The sequence below is a fragment of the Mustelus asterias genome, chromosome 12, assembly GCF_964213995.1.
Source record: "Mustelus asterias chromosome 12, sMusAst1.hap1.1, whole genome shotgun sequence".
NCBI lineage: Eukaryota > Metazoa > Chordata > Chondrichthyes > Carcharhiniformes > Triakidae > Mustelus > Mustelus asterias.
In genome coordinates, this window is record NC_135812.1 from 40,228,122 (window position 1) to 40,248,575 (window position 20,454).

At 43.1% G+C, this 20,454-nt stretch overlaps 1 protein-coding gene across 1 annotated transcript in view; it reads left to right on the plus strand.

The window, feature by feature from the left end:
* The first annotated feature begins 12,960 nt into the window (after positions 1-12,960).
* Positions 12,961-20,454, plus strand: part of tmem132e (transmembrane protein 132E) — a 735,345-nt gene continuing 727,851 nt past the window's right edge. Inside the window, exon 1 of the mRNA XM_078226016.1 lies at positions 12,961-13,066. Within this exon, the coding sequence (XP_078082142.1) occupies positions 12,961-13,066 (106 nt within the window). The remainder of the gene's footprint in view (positions 13,067-20,454) is intronic.

A 20,454-nucleotide genomic window follows, 5' to 3' on the forward strand; every position in this document is an offset into this window, starting at 1 on the left:
TGCCATTTTCAAGGAACTATCTATCTGCACCCCAGGTGTCTCTGTTCGACAACACTCCCCAGGGCCCTATCATTAACTGTGTAAGTCCTGCCCTGGTTTGTCTTACCAAAATGCAACATCTTGCATTTTTCTGAATGAAATTCCATCTGCCATTTCTTGGCCCACTGGCTCAGTTTATCAAGATCCTGTTGTAGTCTTAGATAACCTTCTTCACTATTCACTACACCACCAACTTTGGTGTCATCTGCAAACTTACTAACCACGCCTCTGATATTTTCATCCAAATAATTTATATAAATTATATAAATTATTTATATAAATTAACAACAGTGGATCGAGCACCAATCCTTGTGGCACACCACTGGTCACAAGCCTCAGTCTGAAAACCAACCCTCCTCCATCCTTTTTCTCCTACCAGCAGGGCAATTTTTTATCCAATTGGCTAGTTCTCCTGGATCGCAAGTGATCTAACTTTACTGACCAGTCTACCATGAGGCACCTTGTCAAAGGCCTTGCTAAAGTCCATATAGACAACATCTACTGCACTGCCCTCATTTATTTTCTTGGTCACCCTTTCAAAAACTATCAAATTTGTAAGACATGATTTTCCATGCACAAAGCTGTGCTGACTATCCCTAATCAACCCTTGACTTTCCAAGTGCATGTAGATCCTGTCTCTCAGAATCCCCTCCAAAAACTTACCCGCAGGCTCACCTGTCTGTAGGTCCCTGGCTTTTGCTGCCTTTCTTAAATAATGGCACAACATTTGCCTCCTTCTCCAGTCTTCCGATACCTCACCCATGGTTGTCAATGATACAAAAAATCTCCACTTGAGGCCCCGCAATTTCTTCCCTAGCTTCCTACATTGTCCTGGGATACACTTGATCAGGTCACAGGGTTTTGGCTATCTTTAAAGACCTCCAGCACCTCCTGTTCCGTAATGTGGACACTTTTCCAGACATCACTATTTACTCCCCTGAGTTCCCGAGCTTCCATGTCTTTCTCCATGGTAAATACTGACGAGAAATATTTGTTTGGATTTCACCCATCTCCTGTGGCTCCACACATAGATGACCTTGTTGATCTTTAAGGGGCCCTATTCTCTTCCTAGTTACTCTTTTTGCCCTTAATATACTTGTTCCTTTTACCTATACTATATACTATATCCTTTACCTTATCTGCTGAAGCTACCTCATGTCCCTTTTTACCTTCCTGATTTTCCTCTCAAGTGTACTCCTACAACCCCCTACACTCCTCAAGGGATTCATTTAACCCCATCTGCCTATACCTGACATATGCTTCCTTCGTTCTATTGACCAGAGTCTCAATATCTTTAGTCATCCAGAGATCCCTACTCCTGCCAGCTTTGCCCTTCACACTAACAGGAACATGTTGGCCCTGAACTCTTGTTACCTCACTTTTGAAAACCTCCCATTTGCCAGATGTTCCTTTACCTGCGAACAGCCTCCCCCAATCAAGTTCCTGTCTAATTGACCTTGCCCCAATTTAGAACTTTAACTTGTATGATATAAGAAAAGTATCTCTACTTATAAAATTGAAAGAAATGGTTGAGTTTGTGACTAATTAATCATTCTAGTTTCAGGCACAAGGTAATGCACAAGATACAATCTAAACCACTTCTACCCTTCATATTGCTGGTGTGAGCAGTATTATATTTAATGGAGTTGCTTTGTTGTGGTCAGCAGAGTGAGTAATTGGTACGAGATTATTCATATCGCATTCTTGGACATTGTATTTATAAAACATAGAACTTTTAAGTTTTGAAATTTGTATGAAATCAATTTTCATTGTTAACAAGGTTTTAGATGATCACACTATTGTTTAACATAGCAATTACTGAGATATTGAAGTGACATGTGCAACAGAAGATGTCAAGCAGTGTGTTACAAAGATCTTTTCAAGTTGGATAGGATTCTCATTAAGGTTATAGTAATGCAGAGATGGAGAGGTTTCTCTGATATTTTACATATTCTCAGAGATTTTGTGGAGGCAATCAAGTGAAGAATGTCATGGGATGGACAAAATGGAAAATGTGCAGGCTTGTGTTTACTTGTAAAAATAAACAATTATGTGGAGAATAATTGCTCAGTTCTCACTCTGAACTTCATTTTCATTTTGATATATTGTTTTGATCTTTTTTGCATTACTTTTTAAATGTCTCTCGCAGTTTCACAATCTGATCATTTTTCCCCTTTCTCACTATTTCCCTTATTTCAACATGAGTAGGGGGGGGGCGTTGGGGGAGCAACAATTAAACTGCATTTATTTACTTGATGTCGATCAAACAGAGGTTAACATTTTCTAACATTCCTTACTGGGGATTTTTGCATGATATCAATTAACACTGGTCTGCTCGCGGTAATTTATAACTTATCTCTCTTGGGTTTAGTGATGATCTCCAGTGTTCAATGTATCAAAACTATGTTATCCATACTCAACTTTGGCCCCAGTTTTAAGAGCACATCATGGATTGGTGCAAAAGAGAAAATGCTGGAAATCCTCAGCAGATCAGGCAGCATTTGTGGAGAGGAACGAAGTTAATGAATCAGGTCAACGATCTTTTGTTAGAACTGAGGAAAAGTTAATTGTCCTGAATTGTTAACTCTGTTTCTCTCCACCGGTGCTGTCGATCGTCACTTTCAGTGGTGTTTGGCTAGCAAAAACATGCATTTATAAATTGTATAACCTGTTTATTTCAGGAATGCAACAAATTGATAATTGTGAAGAGTAAACAAACTTGTGTGTTTTGTTAGTTAAATATCCATGCTTCAGTTCATTAGTGTTTGTAAGAAATGTTTCTCTGGCTTTTGGTCTGTTATCAAGGAAATTCAAAAGCAATGGGGTGGGGTTTTACGGCCTCAGTCGTCCTGAAACCATAAAATCCCATCTCAGGTTCACGGACCTTTCCATGGCCCGTCCGTCACCCGCTTCAATTCCCGTGGCGGGTGGGACGGTAAACTTCCGGCCATGGTGTTCATTCAAGTTTGTTAGAGATCTGGCATGTAAGTTGCTGTTGAGATGTAGGCTGCCTATCTTGAACTATGTTCATGTAAATGTCAACATTTTTGGAATTAGACATGTATGTATTTATTTTGCAGAATGATCATTGTATTCGCCAAAAGAAAATCAGAATTTTGTGGTGGAATTCTGCCATCTGGGACTAAGCCCTATGGTGGGGATGGGCATTGCTTCCCTCTGCAGCGGTCATATCCTCCAGCCCTGACTTAATTAATTAAGCACCCATGGCTTAGTGCCGGATTCTGTGGCAGGGCGGCAGGATGGCATGTGTCCCACCATCATACCTGGGTGGCATATTTAAAAAGGTGCCCAAAATCACTGACCCACCTTTGAAGAAAGAAGATGATGGACCTCCTGAAAAAGAAAATGGATCTCCAGGAACATTCTGAAGATGGAAGATGAAAGATGGACTTCCTTGATGACACTGAAGTGGAAGATCCACTTGAAAGATGCTCCCCCCAGCGACTGTTGTGGGTGGCCGATATCCCAACCAATGGAGAAAGCCTCGGGCATTATTCAGGTGACTTCCGACTTCTACAATCTGTATTTTTCCAGACATGTTCTGGATCTGTATGTTTTCCTGCTGACGTTGCAGAGAATTGGGTGTGGGGGTAAAGATTCCGTTTCGTCCTTAATCTGCATCGCATTCCATTCTCAGGATGGAAATCAGTATCACGTTGGCCTCCAGCAGGTTTTGTGATCGATCATGGTGGGCATTAGCAGAAGATCCCACAGGAATTTCACACCAGTGTAAAACCACTGATTTTTGGACTCCTGCCAAATTCTTCCCCCTCCGTACCCGCTACTGAACCCGTTGCTGGGGGCATAGGAGAATTCTGCCCTTGGTGTTGTAAACACTTCTGCAGCAGTTGCACTGTTTGAGTTGATGTTGAAATATTATTAAATCCCCAAGGTATGAAGTTAATTTAAGTTTCTTTTAAACTATTTTTTCTTGTAAATTGATTTCTAATCGCTCATATCCATTTTCATACAGTATGCCTCATACAGTATACATGATCTCTTATCAAAAAAATGCATATGTTGTTCAGTAAAATATCTTGCTTGATTTCATTAGTCAATAAGAGCAGATCACTGTTTTTCAAATCCTTTAAAATGCTTTTTGATTTTGTGAATAATTGTAGACTAAGCTGTGTTAAGAGGGAAATTATTAAATTCTGTAGTTTTGAACAGGGTTACAATTTTCTGGGGTGTCTTGTACTCAGTTGATCTCACTCAACCAATACGTAGATTACGAAAGTCAACATGTAGTTAAAGAATGAAAAGGAATTTATTTGCTAATGTATGCATCAGGAGAAAGAGACAGTCAATGAGGGTCAACTATCCTCTCTGCCTTAACATTACAGACGTACAATTGATATGCTGTCCTGAACACTTCAATCTCCCACCCAGCCTGTCACCCAGACTGGAGGGTCCAATTATAATATTACACCTATATTACCTTAGCCAATAACATTCCACCTGTCAGCAGGATTCGAAGATCATTAGCTCATTGCACCCAGGTTCCTACCTAAGAAACCTAATCCACGTACATCCGGTATTTCCAAAGCCACAGCTAACATGTGCAAATTTTAATTGTCAAAAGAAGTCATTTATTGCCCAAATCTGGCCTCTCTCATCAGTTTGAGAGACTGTACCAGCCTCATTACCCAAGAGTGGATGTACTCCCATACATTCCAGAACTCTAATTAAACTTGCTCCTACGTATCCCAAGCAGATAAGAAGAAACTGCTCACTATGGTCCATTGTATTAAAAGAATTTGGTCTGTCTACCACTGTGTTTCCCATCGTGCTGAGCAAACAGATTGTTGTTTGGCCAAAGTTCACGAACACATTAAGAATACAGTTTAATTTCATAATACTTGGTTAAATTGTGGTTATACAGTTTATAATATCTTTGCATATATTGTTCCAGACACACTGTGAATTTTCACTATATATAAGGCACTTTATAATTACCTTAACCTAGTCTTATTATAGTAAAACTAAAATGAAGGACCTCATACTAGGAATTCTATACTATCCCCCCATCAGTTGCTTTCAAAAATCCTAACAATTTACTACATAGCCTCAGTAAAATTAAATACTTATTGTATGCTAGGATGTCATATAATTTAATATGATGTCCATTTTATTTATAAATGTTTTGGCCCATGTCTAATTTTCTGAGCTGAAAATATTGTCTGTTTCCAGTGCAATACACATGTTAAACTGGCCAGTAGGGAATACAGATCTGTGGCCCATGGTGTTTTCTCATCATAATATGATTCAGCCAAGGCAACAAGTTCAGAACTATTTGCACTTCATATGGAACTTTGTGGATTGAAAGTAAACTTATACACTTGAGCGATTATATTGTTCTTTTGGGACCTAGGACTGAATAGGAACCAGATGAATTAACCAAAGCTTTTATCTACAAACTGTAATGAGGCTAAATGAAATAGGGGCTTCAAACCTTAGCTGTTTAGCAAAAGCTGTGATAAGTTTGGAAGATGAAATATTTTCTCTCAAAGATGACATAGCATATTTTGGCATATCAGCAGAGCTAACCTCATCTCACATTTGACCTCTGCAATTTAAAAAAAAATGCTATTTAAGATAGATTTTGGGAAAGAACATTCCATAGCCCAGATAAGTGATGAAGAAAACGTTAAGAGGCTTCAAGGTGATTTAGACAAGTTGAGTGAGTGGGCAAAAACATGCCAGATGTAGCATAACATGGGTACATATGAAGTTATCCACTTTGGATGGAGTAACAGAATGGCAGAGTATTATTTAAATGGTGATAGCTTGGGAAATGTTGCTCTATAAAGGGCTCTGGATGGCCCAGTAAACCAGTCACTGAAAGCAAGCATGCAAGTACAGCAAGCAGTTAGAAAGGCAAATGGTGTGTTGGCCTTCATTGCAAAAGGATTTGAGTATAGGAGCAAGGATGTCATTACTGCAGCTGCTCAGGACCTTGGTGAAACCACACCTGGCATATTGTATGCTGTTTTGGTTTCCTTATCTAAGAAGGGATATATTTGCTGTGCTGTTATGATGGCCATGGGGGATCATCAGTAGATCTCTCTGTGGGTCTCGTTGAATATGAGCTCCCCTATTAGGTGTGTGGAGGCTTGTCCAATAAGGAAGGAGGAGCAGGCGGTTTAAAACCAGCTGGCTCCACTCAGGCAAGCAGTCAACAGACTCAAGACTGATCTGCACTCTGTAGCCATTGAATGGCACTCAGATAGCACAGTAAATAAAAAGGCTAATGGTGACGGCAGGCTGGCCTTGGTAAGATTATTACATTGGGGATGAGGAATAAAACAAGTTTTTTTTAACCTCTGGACCACCTTTACCATCCAGACAAGTAATCTGGGAAGAAACATGCCTCTTTTTGGGAAACTTGAAGCCTATGATGTAAGCTGGCATCTCCACATCGTAAGCCCAATATACAGAGACCGTGCGTTACTTTTTTTCAGGCTAACGGTATTGAGGGGGACGAGAAACAGAAGTTGATCCTGTTGATGGTACTTGGGGTACTGACCTTCAGTGTAATCAAAAGCTCGACCTTCCTGATATACCTGATTCCAAAACCTTTAATGAATTGGTGGGCCTGGTTAAAAGCTATTATGACCCTAAACCTTCCATAATACTCCAGTGATACTGCTTTAACATGACACAGCGAACGCCTGGGGAATCTGTCACCTTATTTCTGACCAGGCTTCAAACTTGTCAGAGCACTGTGAATTTGGGCTACCCTGAATGACATGTTGTGAGATAGGCTGGTCTGTGGAATTAATGACCAGGCATTTTATTGGTGGAACCCAATTTGGATCTAAAGAAGGCCAGTAAGATAGCTCTATTGTTGGAGAATGCAGAGAAACAAGCTCAGGGACTGCAGGAAACACTAGATAGCAGTTACCTCTGATTGTGGAGTGGGGCCTCATGCAACGTCCATCCCTTAACTGAGAATGGCGGTATCAGTAAAATATCCCAGCCTCTCTGGCAGCGGTGGAGCCTGAGTCGTATCACCAGGTCGTCAAGCACAGTCAGTGACAGCCTTCAGACTCCTAGGAATCATATTCCAGAAGGTTGTCAATGCCAGATGACAGACTATTGTAACTGCTGCAGAAGACCACAATCAAGTCTAAGAGATAGGGGCAGTCAAAATGCGTACTATTTTGTGAAAAGACCAAGGCGAGTACCAGATCGTACCTTGCAGATATTCCCACAACCAGGGACAATGCAATTAAATCGCATTTCCATAACAAAGATTGACCCTATAGTGGGGGGTGTTGTTAGTAAATGGCCTCCCATTAAAAATGGAAGTGAATATGGGGGCTGTGGTTTCTGCTATCGGAGAACAGACTTCTAATCGTCTCTGGGCTGGTTATAATCGTCTCTGGGATGGTATTCAACTCCTGAACTTAGAAAGCTTTGAAAGGTTAGTCATGGCGCAAATCAGTTCCGGCATCCCAGATTGCCTGGATCCACTACAGTTCACCGATCGCCTCAGCAGGTCCACAGCAGATGCCATCTCCATGGCCCTACACTCAACCCTGGAACACCTAGACAACAAAGACACCTATGTCAGACTCCTATTTATTGACTACAGCTCAGCCTTCAACACCATTATTCCTACAAAACTCATCCCCAAACTCAGGGGCCTGGGACTCGGCTCCGCCCTCTGCAACTGGATCCTAGACTTCCTAACCCACAGACTGCAATCAGTAAGGATAGGCAACAACACCTCCTCCATGATCACCTTCAACACCGGTGCCCCACAAGGCTGTGTCCTCAGCCTTATACTCCTTAAACACCTATGGCCAAATTCGCTTGCAACTCGATTTTCAAGTTTGCTGATGACACCATTGTAGTGGGTCAAATCTCAAACAATGATGAGACGGAGCACAGGAAAGAGATAGAGAATCTGGTGAACTGGTGCAACAACAATAATCTCTCCTTCAATGTTAAAAAAACAAATGAGATAGTCATTGACTTCAGGAACCATGCCCCTGTCCACATCAACGGGGACGAAGTGGAAATGGTTGAGAACTTCAAGTTTCTAGGTGCCCAGATCATAAACAACCTGTCCTGGTCCCTCCATGCTGACCGCTAAGAAAGTCAACCAATGCACCTACTTTCTCAGGAGGTTAAGGAAATTTGGCATGTCTGCTACGGAAATGTTAGGTGCATTGGCCATTGTAAATTGCTCCTTCATGTTTCAGGATGCATAGGTTAGAGGGATTAGCGGGGTAAATATGTGGGGTTAAAGGGATAAGGCCTAGGTGGGATTGTTTACAGCGCAGGCTCAATGGGCTGAATGGCCTCCTTCTGCACTGTAGGGATTCTATGACTTTCGCCAACTTTTACAACCAGTAAGAATGCTTTCTGTGGTGTATCACAGTTTTGTATGGCTCCTGCTCTGTCCAAGACTGCAAAAAACTACAAAGGGTTGTGAATGAAGCCCAGTCCATCACACAAACCAGCCTCCCATCCATTGACTCTCTACACTTCTTGCTGCCTTGGAAAAGCAGCCAGCGTAATCAAGGACCCCACACACCCAGGACATACTCTCTTCCACCTTCTTCCATCGGGAAGAAGATACAAAAGTCTGAGGACACGTACCAACCGACTCAAGAACAGCTTCTTTCCTGGGCTGCCATCAAACTTTGAATGGACCTACCTTGTATTAAGTTGATCTTTCTCTACATCTAGCTATGACTGTAACACTACATTCTGCACTCTCTCCTTCCTTTCCTATGTATGGTATACTTTGTCTGTCGAGCATGCAAGAAACAATACTGTTCAGTGTATACTAATACATGTGACAATAATAAATCAAATCCAATCAAACCTATCCACTGACTCTTGTCTACACTTCCCGCTGCTTGGAAAAGCAGACAGCATAATCAAGGACCCCACGCACCCTGGACATTCTGGGCCCAATTTTATCACCGCGTTGCATTTGCATGCATTTAAATTGATTTAATGGACTGCACGCCCAACTTTATCGGCACTTCCCCCTTTACCACCGCATTCGCCCATCCAGAATTGGCGCAGAACAGACATGCTCCATAGAAGTACGATTTGGGCACTTCAGTCAGTGAGGAGGTAGGTACCTAGCGTCCGACGGCTCTCTGCTTGAGATTGGTGGGTGGGGGAAGGTGTGTCTGCTGCCACTGTGCTTGAGATCGATGGTTGGGGGAGGCGGGGGGGGGGAATCTGCAGCCCCTCTGCCTGAGATCAATGGTGGGAAAAGGGGGTCCGCTGTCACTCTGCTTGATCTCAGTGGGGGAGTGGGGGGGGGGGGGGGGGGGGGGAGAAGAGGGGTCCGCTGCCATTCTGTCTGAGATCGGTGGAGGGAAAGGGGGTCTGCTGCCACTCTGCTTGAGATTGGGGGGGGGGGGGGGGGGGGGGTAAGGGGGGGTCCGCTGCCACTCTGCCAGAGATCAGTGGGGAAAAAGGGGGGTCTGCTGCCACTCTTCCTGATATCAGTGGAGGGAAATGGGCATCCGCTGCCATTCTGCTAGAGATCGGTTGGGGGGGGAGGAAGGTGGCCCGCTGCCACTCTGCCTATGATCAGTGGGGGGAAGGGGCCTGCAATTGGCCTGGGTGGTGTGGGGGGGATAAGGAGTAATGTTGTGGGGGTGGGGCAATGTTTGTGGGGGCCAGGGGGAGGCATTATCCGGCCTGGGAGGGATGTGGCAGCTTTCCATCATTTTTTTCTCTGTGCATGTGCAGTTGGAGGTGCCGATCGGAGCTGCAGGGGTTCGAATGGGTTAAGCCCCACCCACTGGCTTGTGCAACGCGATTCGGAATCGCTGAGATTTTTGCAGGCAGAGTGCATATGGGGGCGCCTGAGAACGGGCCTAAAAGTCGGATCTGAAACACTCCCAGTTTCAAGTCCACCCAGCACTTAGAAACAAAGTGGTAAAATAGGGCCCATTGTCTTCCACCTTCTTCCGTCGGGAAAAAGATACAAAAGTCTGAGGACATGTACCAACCAACTCAAGAACAGTTTCTTCCCTGCTGCCATCAGACTCCTGAATGGACCTACCTCGTATTAAATTGATCTTGTGCTACACTCTGGCTGTGACTGTAATGCTACATTCTGCACTCTTTTTCTTCTCCATGAATGGTATGCTCTGTCTCTATAGCGCAAGAGACAATACTTTTCACTGTATATTAATACATCTGACAATAAACCAAATCAAAGGCCAGGCTGGCCACCTACACAGGAAAACCATTGAAGATAAAGAGCACTACTGCAACCCTAGTGACTTGGAGGCAACAGTCAACTTGACTTCCACTCATCGTACGGGGACAAGGACATAAACTTATGGAGCGATATTGAGATTGGCTCCATGCATCAGACTGAACTGGCTGGAAATATTTAGGCTGGGATGGGGGAACTGTAAAAAGTTATCAATGAGTATCCTGAAGTTTTTCAAGAAGGGCTTGGGAAAATAAAGGGAGCCAAAGCTAAGATTTACATCAACCCCCAAAGCTACGCCTAAATATTTTAGAGCGAGACCAGTTCCATGCTCTCTTTTGGAAAAGGTGGAGTCAGAACTGGAACACCTGAAAAAGCTGGGCATAATAAAACCCATACAATTTGTAGAGTGGGCTGGACCTGTTGTTCCTGTCCTTAAGCTGGATAAATCAGTCCGACGTTTGGAGACTATAAGCTTACGGTCAATAAGGTTTCTAAATTTGACAGATACCCCATGCCCTAAATCGAAGACCTGTATGCCTGGTTTACTGGGGCCAAATGTTTTCAAAGTTGGACATGAGCCATGCGTATCTCCAACTTGAATTGGACGAGCCTTCCTGAAAGTGTGTACCAGTACACACACAGGCCTATACGAGTAGACTCGCCTGCCCTTTGGGGTTTTGTCTGCATGCACCATTTTCAACGGGTCATGGAGAACATACTCCAAGGGCTACCTCGGGTAGTGATGCACCTGGACGATATCTTGTTCACAGGAACATCGGAATGTGAACATTGAGCGAAACTGGAAGAGGTCTTGCGGTGATTTTTGGAGGTTGGCTTATGCTTGAAAAGGGAAAAATGTGTCTTCCAAGCACGTGCCGTGACCTTTTTGGGCTATCAGGTGGATGGCAAGGGCATTCATCTGGTGAGGGACAAGGTGAGGGCCAGTAAGGAGGCGCCAAATCGCCACTGAATTGAAATCTTTCCTGAGGTTAGTGAATTATTATGGGAAGTGTATTCCTAATTTTGTTTCTTTGCCGCCCCCTCCACTATGGAAATATCAAAGGTGATCTTGAGAAGCCCCACAGCTGTAGGCTTTCAACAGAGTTAAAGAGCAACTTTTGTCGTCTAATTTATTGACTCACTTTGACCCCAAAAAGGAACCTTATCTTGCTATGCAATGCCTCTCCTTACAGGCAGTACTGGCACATCACTGGAGAGATGGGACAGAGAAGCCTATTGCGTATGTACCTAGGCTTCTCCCGGGCACTGAGCAGAGGTACATTCCACCAATATGTCTGTGGTAGACATTTTTTCATGGTGACTGATCATAAACCATTGCTGGGACTTTTTAAAGAAGACAAGGCAATACCCCCATTGCCTCCATCCAGGTACAGCATTGGGGCTTGTTACTGGTGTTTTATGAATACCTTCGCGAGCAGTGTACAGGGACTCGATAGCTAACGTCGATGCACTGAGTCATCTGACATTGCCCGGAAGTCTGGCTTCACCGCCAGCTGTGGAAGAGGTTGCAATGACTCTCAATTTTTTTGGACACGTTGCCTGTATTTGCGAGGCAAATCAAGGACTAGGCACAAAAGGACCCAGTCCTGTCTAAACTAAAAACGATAATACTATATGGGGGATTCAGAGGACAATCCTTTGATGGAATGAAACATTACTGGACAAAGAAAGATGAGCTCAGTGTTGAGGATGGCATCATCCCAAGAGGTTCCTGCGTAGTTGCCCCTCACCCAGGGCAACGTCAAATTACTTACGGAATTACACCAGTCATCCTGGGGTTTGAAAGGTGAAAATGCTATTCAAGAGCTACGTATGGCGGCCCGGCCATGATGCAGACATTACCGACTTGGTTAGATAGTGTGACTCACGCTGAGAGAATCAAAACCTCACCCCACCCCCCCCCCCCCCCCCCCCCGCCCACCCCAGGCTCTCTACATCCATGCGAGTGGATATCCCTGGTAGGCCCTGGGTGCGAGTGCATGTAGACTTCATTGCGCCTTTTTTGGGCTCCATGAACATGTAGACTTCGCTGGGCCTTTTTTGGGCTCCATGTTCCTGAATATGGTCATCGTGCATTCCAAATGGTTGGCGATACACCGTATGAATTCCACCACTTCCATGCTACTATTGAGAAACTACAACAAAGTTTCTGCACGCATGGGATACCTGAAGGCCTGACAATGCCTTTACTCGCACCAAGTTTCAGATCTTCATGCTTTCTAACGGAATCAAACACACTAGGACAACACTCTATCACTTCTCATCTAATGGGTTGGCTGAATGAACAGTGCAGACTTTTATGCTCGACATGAAGAAGCAACCTACAGAATCCATCGGGATTGAACTATTAGACTGCAGGGCTATCCCACATACAACTACAGGAATCACCTCAGTGGAATTATTAATGGGATGGAAGCTTTGGACAAGATTCAGCCTACTTTTCCCAAACTTGGCAGGAAGGATGGAGTCCCAACAAGAAACCCAAAAGAAGAAAATTCAAAACCGGCAACCCAGTCCATGTGAGGAACTTTGTGGACAGCATCAGTTGGGTCAGGATTATAACAGGGAAAACGGTGCCTGTGTCGCACAATGTCCAAGTGCAGAGCAAGATTGTCAGAAAACACCTGGACCATCTCCAGAGTACGGAGCCCATGCCAGTATAGGCCTCATTACCAGCCATGGGAAAAGCCACTGTCAGTGTTGAGCCACAAATGGAAGTCGACCCCACACTGGACCTTTTGGGTGATGAAGATATGGACTGCGATATGGGAATGGAAGAGGACAGTTGGTGCCTCTACTGAAGTGAGGCCTCAGGAAGAGCCAGAGTTGGTGGCTTTGCAGCATTCTCTTCAGAAGTGAAGGTCTCCCATCCACTTCACCCTCCTTATCCGGTCCTTCCTCCAGCTGACCCCAGGCTGACCACTCTTTTGCAAGGGTGCGGGTGAAGAAATTAACTTGAGGGGCTGGAATATTATGATAGTCATGGGGGATCATCATGAGATCTCCCTGTGGGCCTTGTTGAATATGAACTCCCCTATTAGGAGGGTGAAGGCACGTGCAATAGGGAAGGAGCAGCGGGGACTTTAAAACTAGCTGGTTCCACTCAGGCCGGCATTCGATAGACTTGGGACTGATATGAACTCTGTACCCATTGAACAGCACTCAGATGCCACTGTAAACAAAAAGGAGATTGATGGAAAACTGGCTTCGGTAAGGTTATTACACTTGTCATGGAGCAGGTGCAGTGCAAGTTCACCAGACTGATTTCTGGGATGGCAGGATTGTTTTGTGAGGAGAGATTGGGTTGACTGGGCCTGTTTTCACTGGAATTTAGATGAATGAGTGGGGATTTAATTGAAACATATAGAATTTTGACAGAGCAGGACAGACTGGCTGCAGGAATCCCATTTCCTCTGGTTGGAAGATCTAGAAGGGATCATTGTTTTAGCTATGGGGTAGACCATTTAGGACTGAGATGAGGCAAAATTTCTTCACTGAGGGTGGTGAATCTGTAGAATTCTCTACCACAGAAGGGTACCACATGAGGAGGCAATGGTCTAGTGATACTATTGCTTGGCTATTAATCCAGAAACTCAGCTAATGTTCTGGGGACCCAGGTTTGAATCCTGCCACAGCAGATGGTGGAAGTTGAATTCAATAAAAAATATCTGGAATTAAGAATCTACTGATGACCATGAACCATTGTCGATTGTCATAAAAACCCATTTGGTTCACTAATGTCCTTTTGGGAAGGAAATCTGCCATCTATATCTGGTCTGGCCTACATGTGACTCCAGAGCCACAGCAATCTGGTTGACTCTCAAGTCCCTTCGGGCAACTAAGGATGGGCAATAAATGCTGGCCAGCCAACAACGCCCATGTCCCACGAATGAATAAAAAAAAGATTGTGGAGGCCATGTCGCTGAATATATTTAAGAAGGAAATAGAGAAAGATTTCTAGATTCTTGGGATGGTATTTTCCAGCCATGCTCGCCTCAAAGCCGTAAAATACTGCCTGATGTCAATGAACCTTTGCATGCACCGTGTCCCACCCGCTGTGATTCCGGGACAGGAAAATTCCGCCCTAGTGTCAAGTGGTATGGGGGGAGTGTAGGAGTATGGTGTTGAGATAGAGAATCATAGAATCCCTACAGTGCAGAAGACGGCCATTTGGCCCATCGAGTGAGTCTGCACCAACTTTCTGACATAACATCTTACCCCCGCCCTATTTCTGTAACACCACGCATTTACCCCACTATTCCCCCTAACCTACACATCTTGAGACACTCGGGAAATTTAGCATAGCCAGTCCACCTAACCTGCACATCTTTGGACTCTGGGAAGAAACCGGAGGACCCAGAGGAAACCTGCGCTGACACGGGGAGAATGTGCAAACTCCACACAGACAGTCACACAAGGCTGGAAAGATCACTGGTGCTGTGAAGCAGCAATGCTAACCACTGTGCCTGCCATGATATGATCAGCCATGATCACATTTAATTGCAGAGCAGGCTTGAAGGGCTGAATGGTCTACTCCTATTTTCTATGTTTCTTTGAAGTAAAATTATTCTGATTTGTTACATGCAAAACATCGTAGAGCTTTGTTCCCAACGTATTGCTTTGACTTGCTGGTCTGCAGTTACGACATTGTCACAGACTGAATCCCACGGTCTGACAGCCAATATTGGGCAAGTGTGTAGAATAAATTGGATGATATCCTCAGCAGGGTCCGGTTTCAGTGGAAAGAGAAGAAATTCTTCAGAGTGACACACAGTGACACTTTGTGGCGGCCTTTTTTAATGACTGATTCCCACTTTGCTTTGCTGCTATCACTGAGGATATGGTGCTTTTCAATATCTATGGTGTTGTATCATATACCTCAGGACTACCGAACCGTGACCAACTAAGTAAAGTTGCATTTTTATTACATGATGGCATGTTTGGAATAGAATTCCAAAAATGTTTTTATGGAAAAATCTGTAAATCCGTGATTTTGGTGCAATTTACTATACCAGTGTGCTCAATTTCTATACTTTTTTAAAGATGAAGTTACATAAGAAGATGGTAGGCAACGCAGGTACATCTGGTTTGATGAATGTACCTGGTCCCTCTAACTCCTTTGGGGCCTGGATTTTCTGGGTTCCAGACTTGTATCAGAAATTCGGTGTTGCCGTATTGAGAGCTTCTACCCATTCTAAACACTGAATTGTCACATCTGACCAGAAAATGACACTAAACCAATCATGTGTAAGTAGTGTTGCTGCAATAAGAGGTCAGAGGCTAGAAAATCTGAGGCAGGTGAATCATCACCGAACTTTGCAAAGCCTGACCACCATCTACAAGGCACAAATCAGGGATGTAATAGATATTAAGATATAAAGGCAAAATACTGTGAATGCTGGATATTTGAAATAAAAACAGAGAATGCTGGAAAAACTCAGCAAGTCTGGCAGCATCTGTGGAAAAAGCAACAAGCAATATTTGGAGTCCATTATGACCCTTTAGCAGAACTAATGGATACTGCCCACTTGCCTGACTGAATGCAGCTCCAACAACACTCAAGAAGCTTGACAACATCCAAAACAAAGCAGCTTTTGATTGACACCCCATCCATCACAGTAAGCATTCACTTTGCTGGTGGCAACATTGTGTAAAAAAAAAATTGTGTACCATCTACAGTGCGCACTGCTGCAACTTGACAAGGCTTCTAAAAAAGCACCTACCAAATCTACGACCTCTACCACCTAGAAGAACAAGAACAGCAGTTGCATCTGAGTACCATGACCTGCAAGTTCGCTTCTAAGTCACAAAGTATCCTGACTTGGAAATAAATTGCTGTTCCCTCACTGTCACTGAACCAAACTCCCTCTCTGACAGTACTCGTGTACCTATACCATGTGAACTGCAGCGGTTCATGAAGATGTTTCGTCATCATTTTCGTGAGGGCAATTAGGGACATGCAATGAATGCTGGCCTTGCCATAAATATCCCCATCCAATGAATGAATAAAAAAACTTTGTTGAAATTGATTATGTTCAACTACATCACTGTTTAAGGAATATAGGTAATAGGGTTACAAATACCAGAATGCACAATTGAATCACGTATCATTACCTTTTTTCATCATGCCAAATGTAAGAAGTACAAACTCCTGTGTCCCTAAGGCATTAATTTTCATCTCTCGATATTTCTGCATAAAAGAAAAAAAAATGTTTCTGTGAAGCAGTCAATTTCATGCTTTGCAATTTCAGTTCGCAATTTATAATCCAACATGGTGATCTCTGACGGAAACCAAAACATGCAGATATTTTATGTAGTTATTTGACTTGCAAAATTGGTGAACAGTCAATAAATGGAATGTTGCACTGATTTGTATTTATTATATGGTACTCTAGTTATTTTTAGCTCAAATATAACGGAATAGTCCATTAGTATCGCAAAAAATAAAACTGTTTCAGAGTTCTTTAAATTTCTCTTCAATTTAATCAGCAGAAAATAAGCTGAGATACAAACCTAAACCATTTTGATCTTAAGTCAGTACATTTACAATTGTGTAAATGTAATGAAGACCACTGAATAGAAGCAAGAATATTGAAGCTTTGAGACGGTGAGTAAAATATTGCTGACTTTAAAAAAAGTTCAGTTTTTCAGAGATTAAATGAATCCTCCAAATCTCCGTAACTCCACATATTTACCCTGTTCGTCCCCCTGTCCCTAAGGGGCAATTTTGCATAGCCAATCAACCTAACCCGCACATCTTTGGAGTATGGGAGGAAATCGCAGGACCCGGAAGAAACCTACGCAGCCTGTGATCAATAAGACAATTGGAGATTTGGCCCAGAGCTTCTGTGAGTGGCATGGTAGCACAGTGGTTAGCACTGCTGCTTCACAGCACCAGGGACCTGGGTTCGATTCCTGGCTTGGGTCACAGTCTGTGTGGAATTTGCACGTTCTCCCTGTGTCTGTGTGGGTTTCCTTCGGGTGCTCTGGTTTCCTCCCACATTCTGAAAGACATGCTGGTTAGGCGCATTGACCTGAACAGGTGCCAGACTGTGGCGACTAGGAGAATTTCACAGTAACTTCATTGCAGTGTTAATGTAAGCCTTACTTGTGACTAATAAATAAACTAATAAATATACTGGAGTGGCAATCACCGTCAGATTGATGCTGAGGATTTTTAGAGGGGGTGTCAGGAGGTTGTTTGGGGATTGGAAGGGTAGTCGTGTGGGTTCCCAGAAATTAGAAGTCGTTTACTCTTTTAACTTTTACTGGGTAACTATTCTGCCAAGAGAGGTCTTCAATTTAAATCCGTGTATGAGATGGTTCCTGGTGCAGGGTAATTACCTGTCAGAAGTTTAAACTTGGGAAATTCCTGTGCAGTCCTTGTGAGGGGTTCTCCGGCAGACCTTCTGGGCTATTTCCTGGATACAAAGCCCTAGTGAATGGAAATTCTTGATTGTATTGGATTGGTTAAGATGAGATGAGAAATGTTTTGGGTTGACATTTTAATTGTTCAAATAAGAGAAAGAAAATATATAAATATTTGGCTTGATTTATAAGCATGCAAAGAAAATGGTTCAGTATTTAGTGTCAGTTTAGCTCAGTGGTGCTCAGCTTTTGATTCAGAAAAACTTGGGTTCCAGTTTCATCTAAGAAACACACAAGTGCAGTACTGAGAGAGTACTGTAACATCCTTAATTTGTGATATTAAATTGAAGCCTTGAAAAGGTTAGCTACTTTAAAATTTGCATGATGCAACAAGCCTTCATTTTAAAATCATCCTATTTTAACCACGTGGCTGGATTTCCGAGGCCTCTGGGAACTTAGCAACTTAAAGAAAGTGTGAAGGTCACGCTCTTTCTTATGAGGATCTTTCCGCACTCCTTTTCTGGACTTTTACCACCATTCATGATGGGCTGCAAGGCCAAACCTTAAATGTTTCACCTGTTTAACATTGGAGGAGTGATAGGCAGTAGAAGTAGGTAGTTTGGACAAATATGATGTTTTGGAAACCAGGATATTGTGCACTGTCATGTTCTCAGACTTGTTAATAATAAATAAGGCTGAAGACCTGACCCTCACCTTTGCAAAACTATATTCTCTTGCTCAAATAGACCACAGTATAAATGAAATTGTTTTGGTGGCTGCACAATCCTTGGGTCTGTAGCAGTTAGTTGTACAGGTTGTCCAGTTTATTCCACATGTAAACTATGCCTAAATCCATTTACTTGAGCTCAGACATATTTTTCAGAGCACAGAATCCTGTTCCCAAGTTCCTCTTTTTTTTTGGGTAAAATTGTCTTGCCTTTATTTTTCTTCTTCAAATCTTGCTTCATTTATCTTTTCAATTTCCCAGTTTTCTCGTTCTCAACTCGCCCCTATTGTTTATTTATTCACTCTTGTTTTTCTTACTTTTGGTGCATTTTTCCCCTTTTTACCCCCCAATTCCTTGGCAACTTGTAATGTGTATAAGGAAAATAAGAAAAGATGGGTGAATGAAGCCCACAATCTGGTGAGTTGAAGCACGGGAGGAGATCCACTACAGGCTTCTGTTTGTGAACAGACGCAGGGTTGGCGTCTAATTGGGTCCATCCTATTATGACATGAATAGATAAATCGTGTATACTACAGCCCCAGAAAATGGAGATTCACCGAGACCGTTTTGAAAGATCAAGGTATGGATCTGAGCCACTTTCATCCTCAAGTACAATTGTTCTTTCTGTATAATTTACAATCAAAGTCTATTTGTATTGTATAAGTTTGTATCTTACATCAGAAATTGGGTTTTGTCAGGCATTAAGGGATGCTATATTTTACTGAATATCTTTGTTAGACAGTAGTCCCCTCATTAATATTACAGATGATGGAGTAGTACTTTGTTTTTTGTATGGTATATTTAGTAATATGCCAGGTTACCGTGCTAGAATTTTGATATGACCAAGTACCTGTAGAGATCTTATGGCGTAGTGGAGAACAACCCTGCCTCTGAGCCAGAAGCCTTAGGACTTGATGGCCATGGAATTTGCATTTATAATACAACCAGTAGATTATCTACTGGAAAATCCTTCCAATGGTCCTTTGGCAGGTGGTAAGAGCAGGAAAGACTCCTGGTCAAGCATGCTTGATCTGGAATGGTGCCCCTCAAGTTTAAAGTCTTTAGCTTTAAGGCAAAGTGAACTGTTCAGGAATAAGCAGGCTGCAGAAGACAGCCTAAACATGTGGTTTGTCTGTCTCCTGTGTTCCTAGGTGCAGTAAGAAGTCTCACAACACCAGGATAAAGTCCAACAGATTTATTTGGCAGCAGTAGCTTTCGGAGCCTCAAGCTCCTTCTTCAGGTGAGTGAGGACTTGTGTTCACAAACAGGGCATATAAAGACACAAACTCAATTTACAAGATAATGGTTGGAATACGAGTCTTTACAGGTAATCAAGTCTTAAAGGTACAGACAATGTGAGTGGAGAGGGGGTTAAGCACAGGTTAAAGAGATGTGTATTGTCTCCAGCCTGGACAGTTATTGAGATTTTGCAAGCCCAGGCAAGAATCGCTGAGCAGAAACTGATAGCCAAGTTCCGCACACATGAGGATGGCCTCAACCGGGATCTTGGGTTCATGTCACACAATCTGTAACCCACACGACTTGCCTGGACTTGCAAGGGATTATCTGTACCTTTAAGACTTGATTACCTGTAAAGGCTCTCATTCCAAACATTATCTTGTAAATTGAGTTTGTGTCTTTATATGCCCTGTTTGTGAACACAAGTCCTCACTCACCTGAAGAAGGAGCTTGAGGCTCCAAAAGCTAGTGCTGCCAAATAAACCTGTTGGACTTTAACCTGGTGTTGTGAGACTTCTTACTGTGCTTACCCCAGTCCAACGCCAGCATCTCCACATCATTCCTAGGTACAGGACAGAGCATCATGAATTATTGTGACTTCCCATTATTGAAGCACAGAACTTTAATCCTGAAGAAATTTTATTTCTTCTCATTTCTCTTCATATGCATTGAAGCAGAAACTTGGGCGGGGGGGGGGCGGGTGGTGGTGGTGGAATTATCCCAAAAGTGCTGAACTGGCGAGAAAACTGGTCCAGATCACGACTGTTTTTTCAGTGCAACTTCAGATCCAAATCTCCCCACTTGGTGCAATGCAGAGGTGACAATCGTGAATATCATT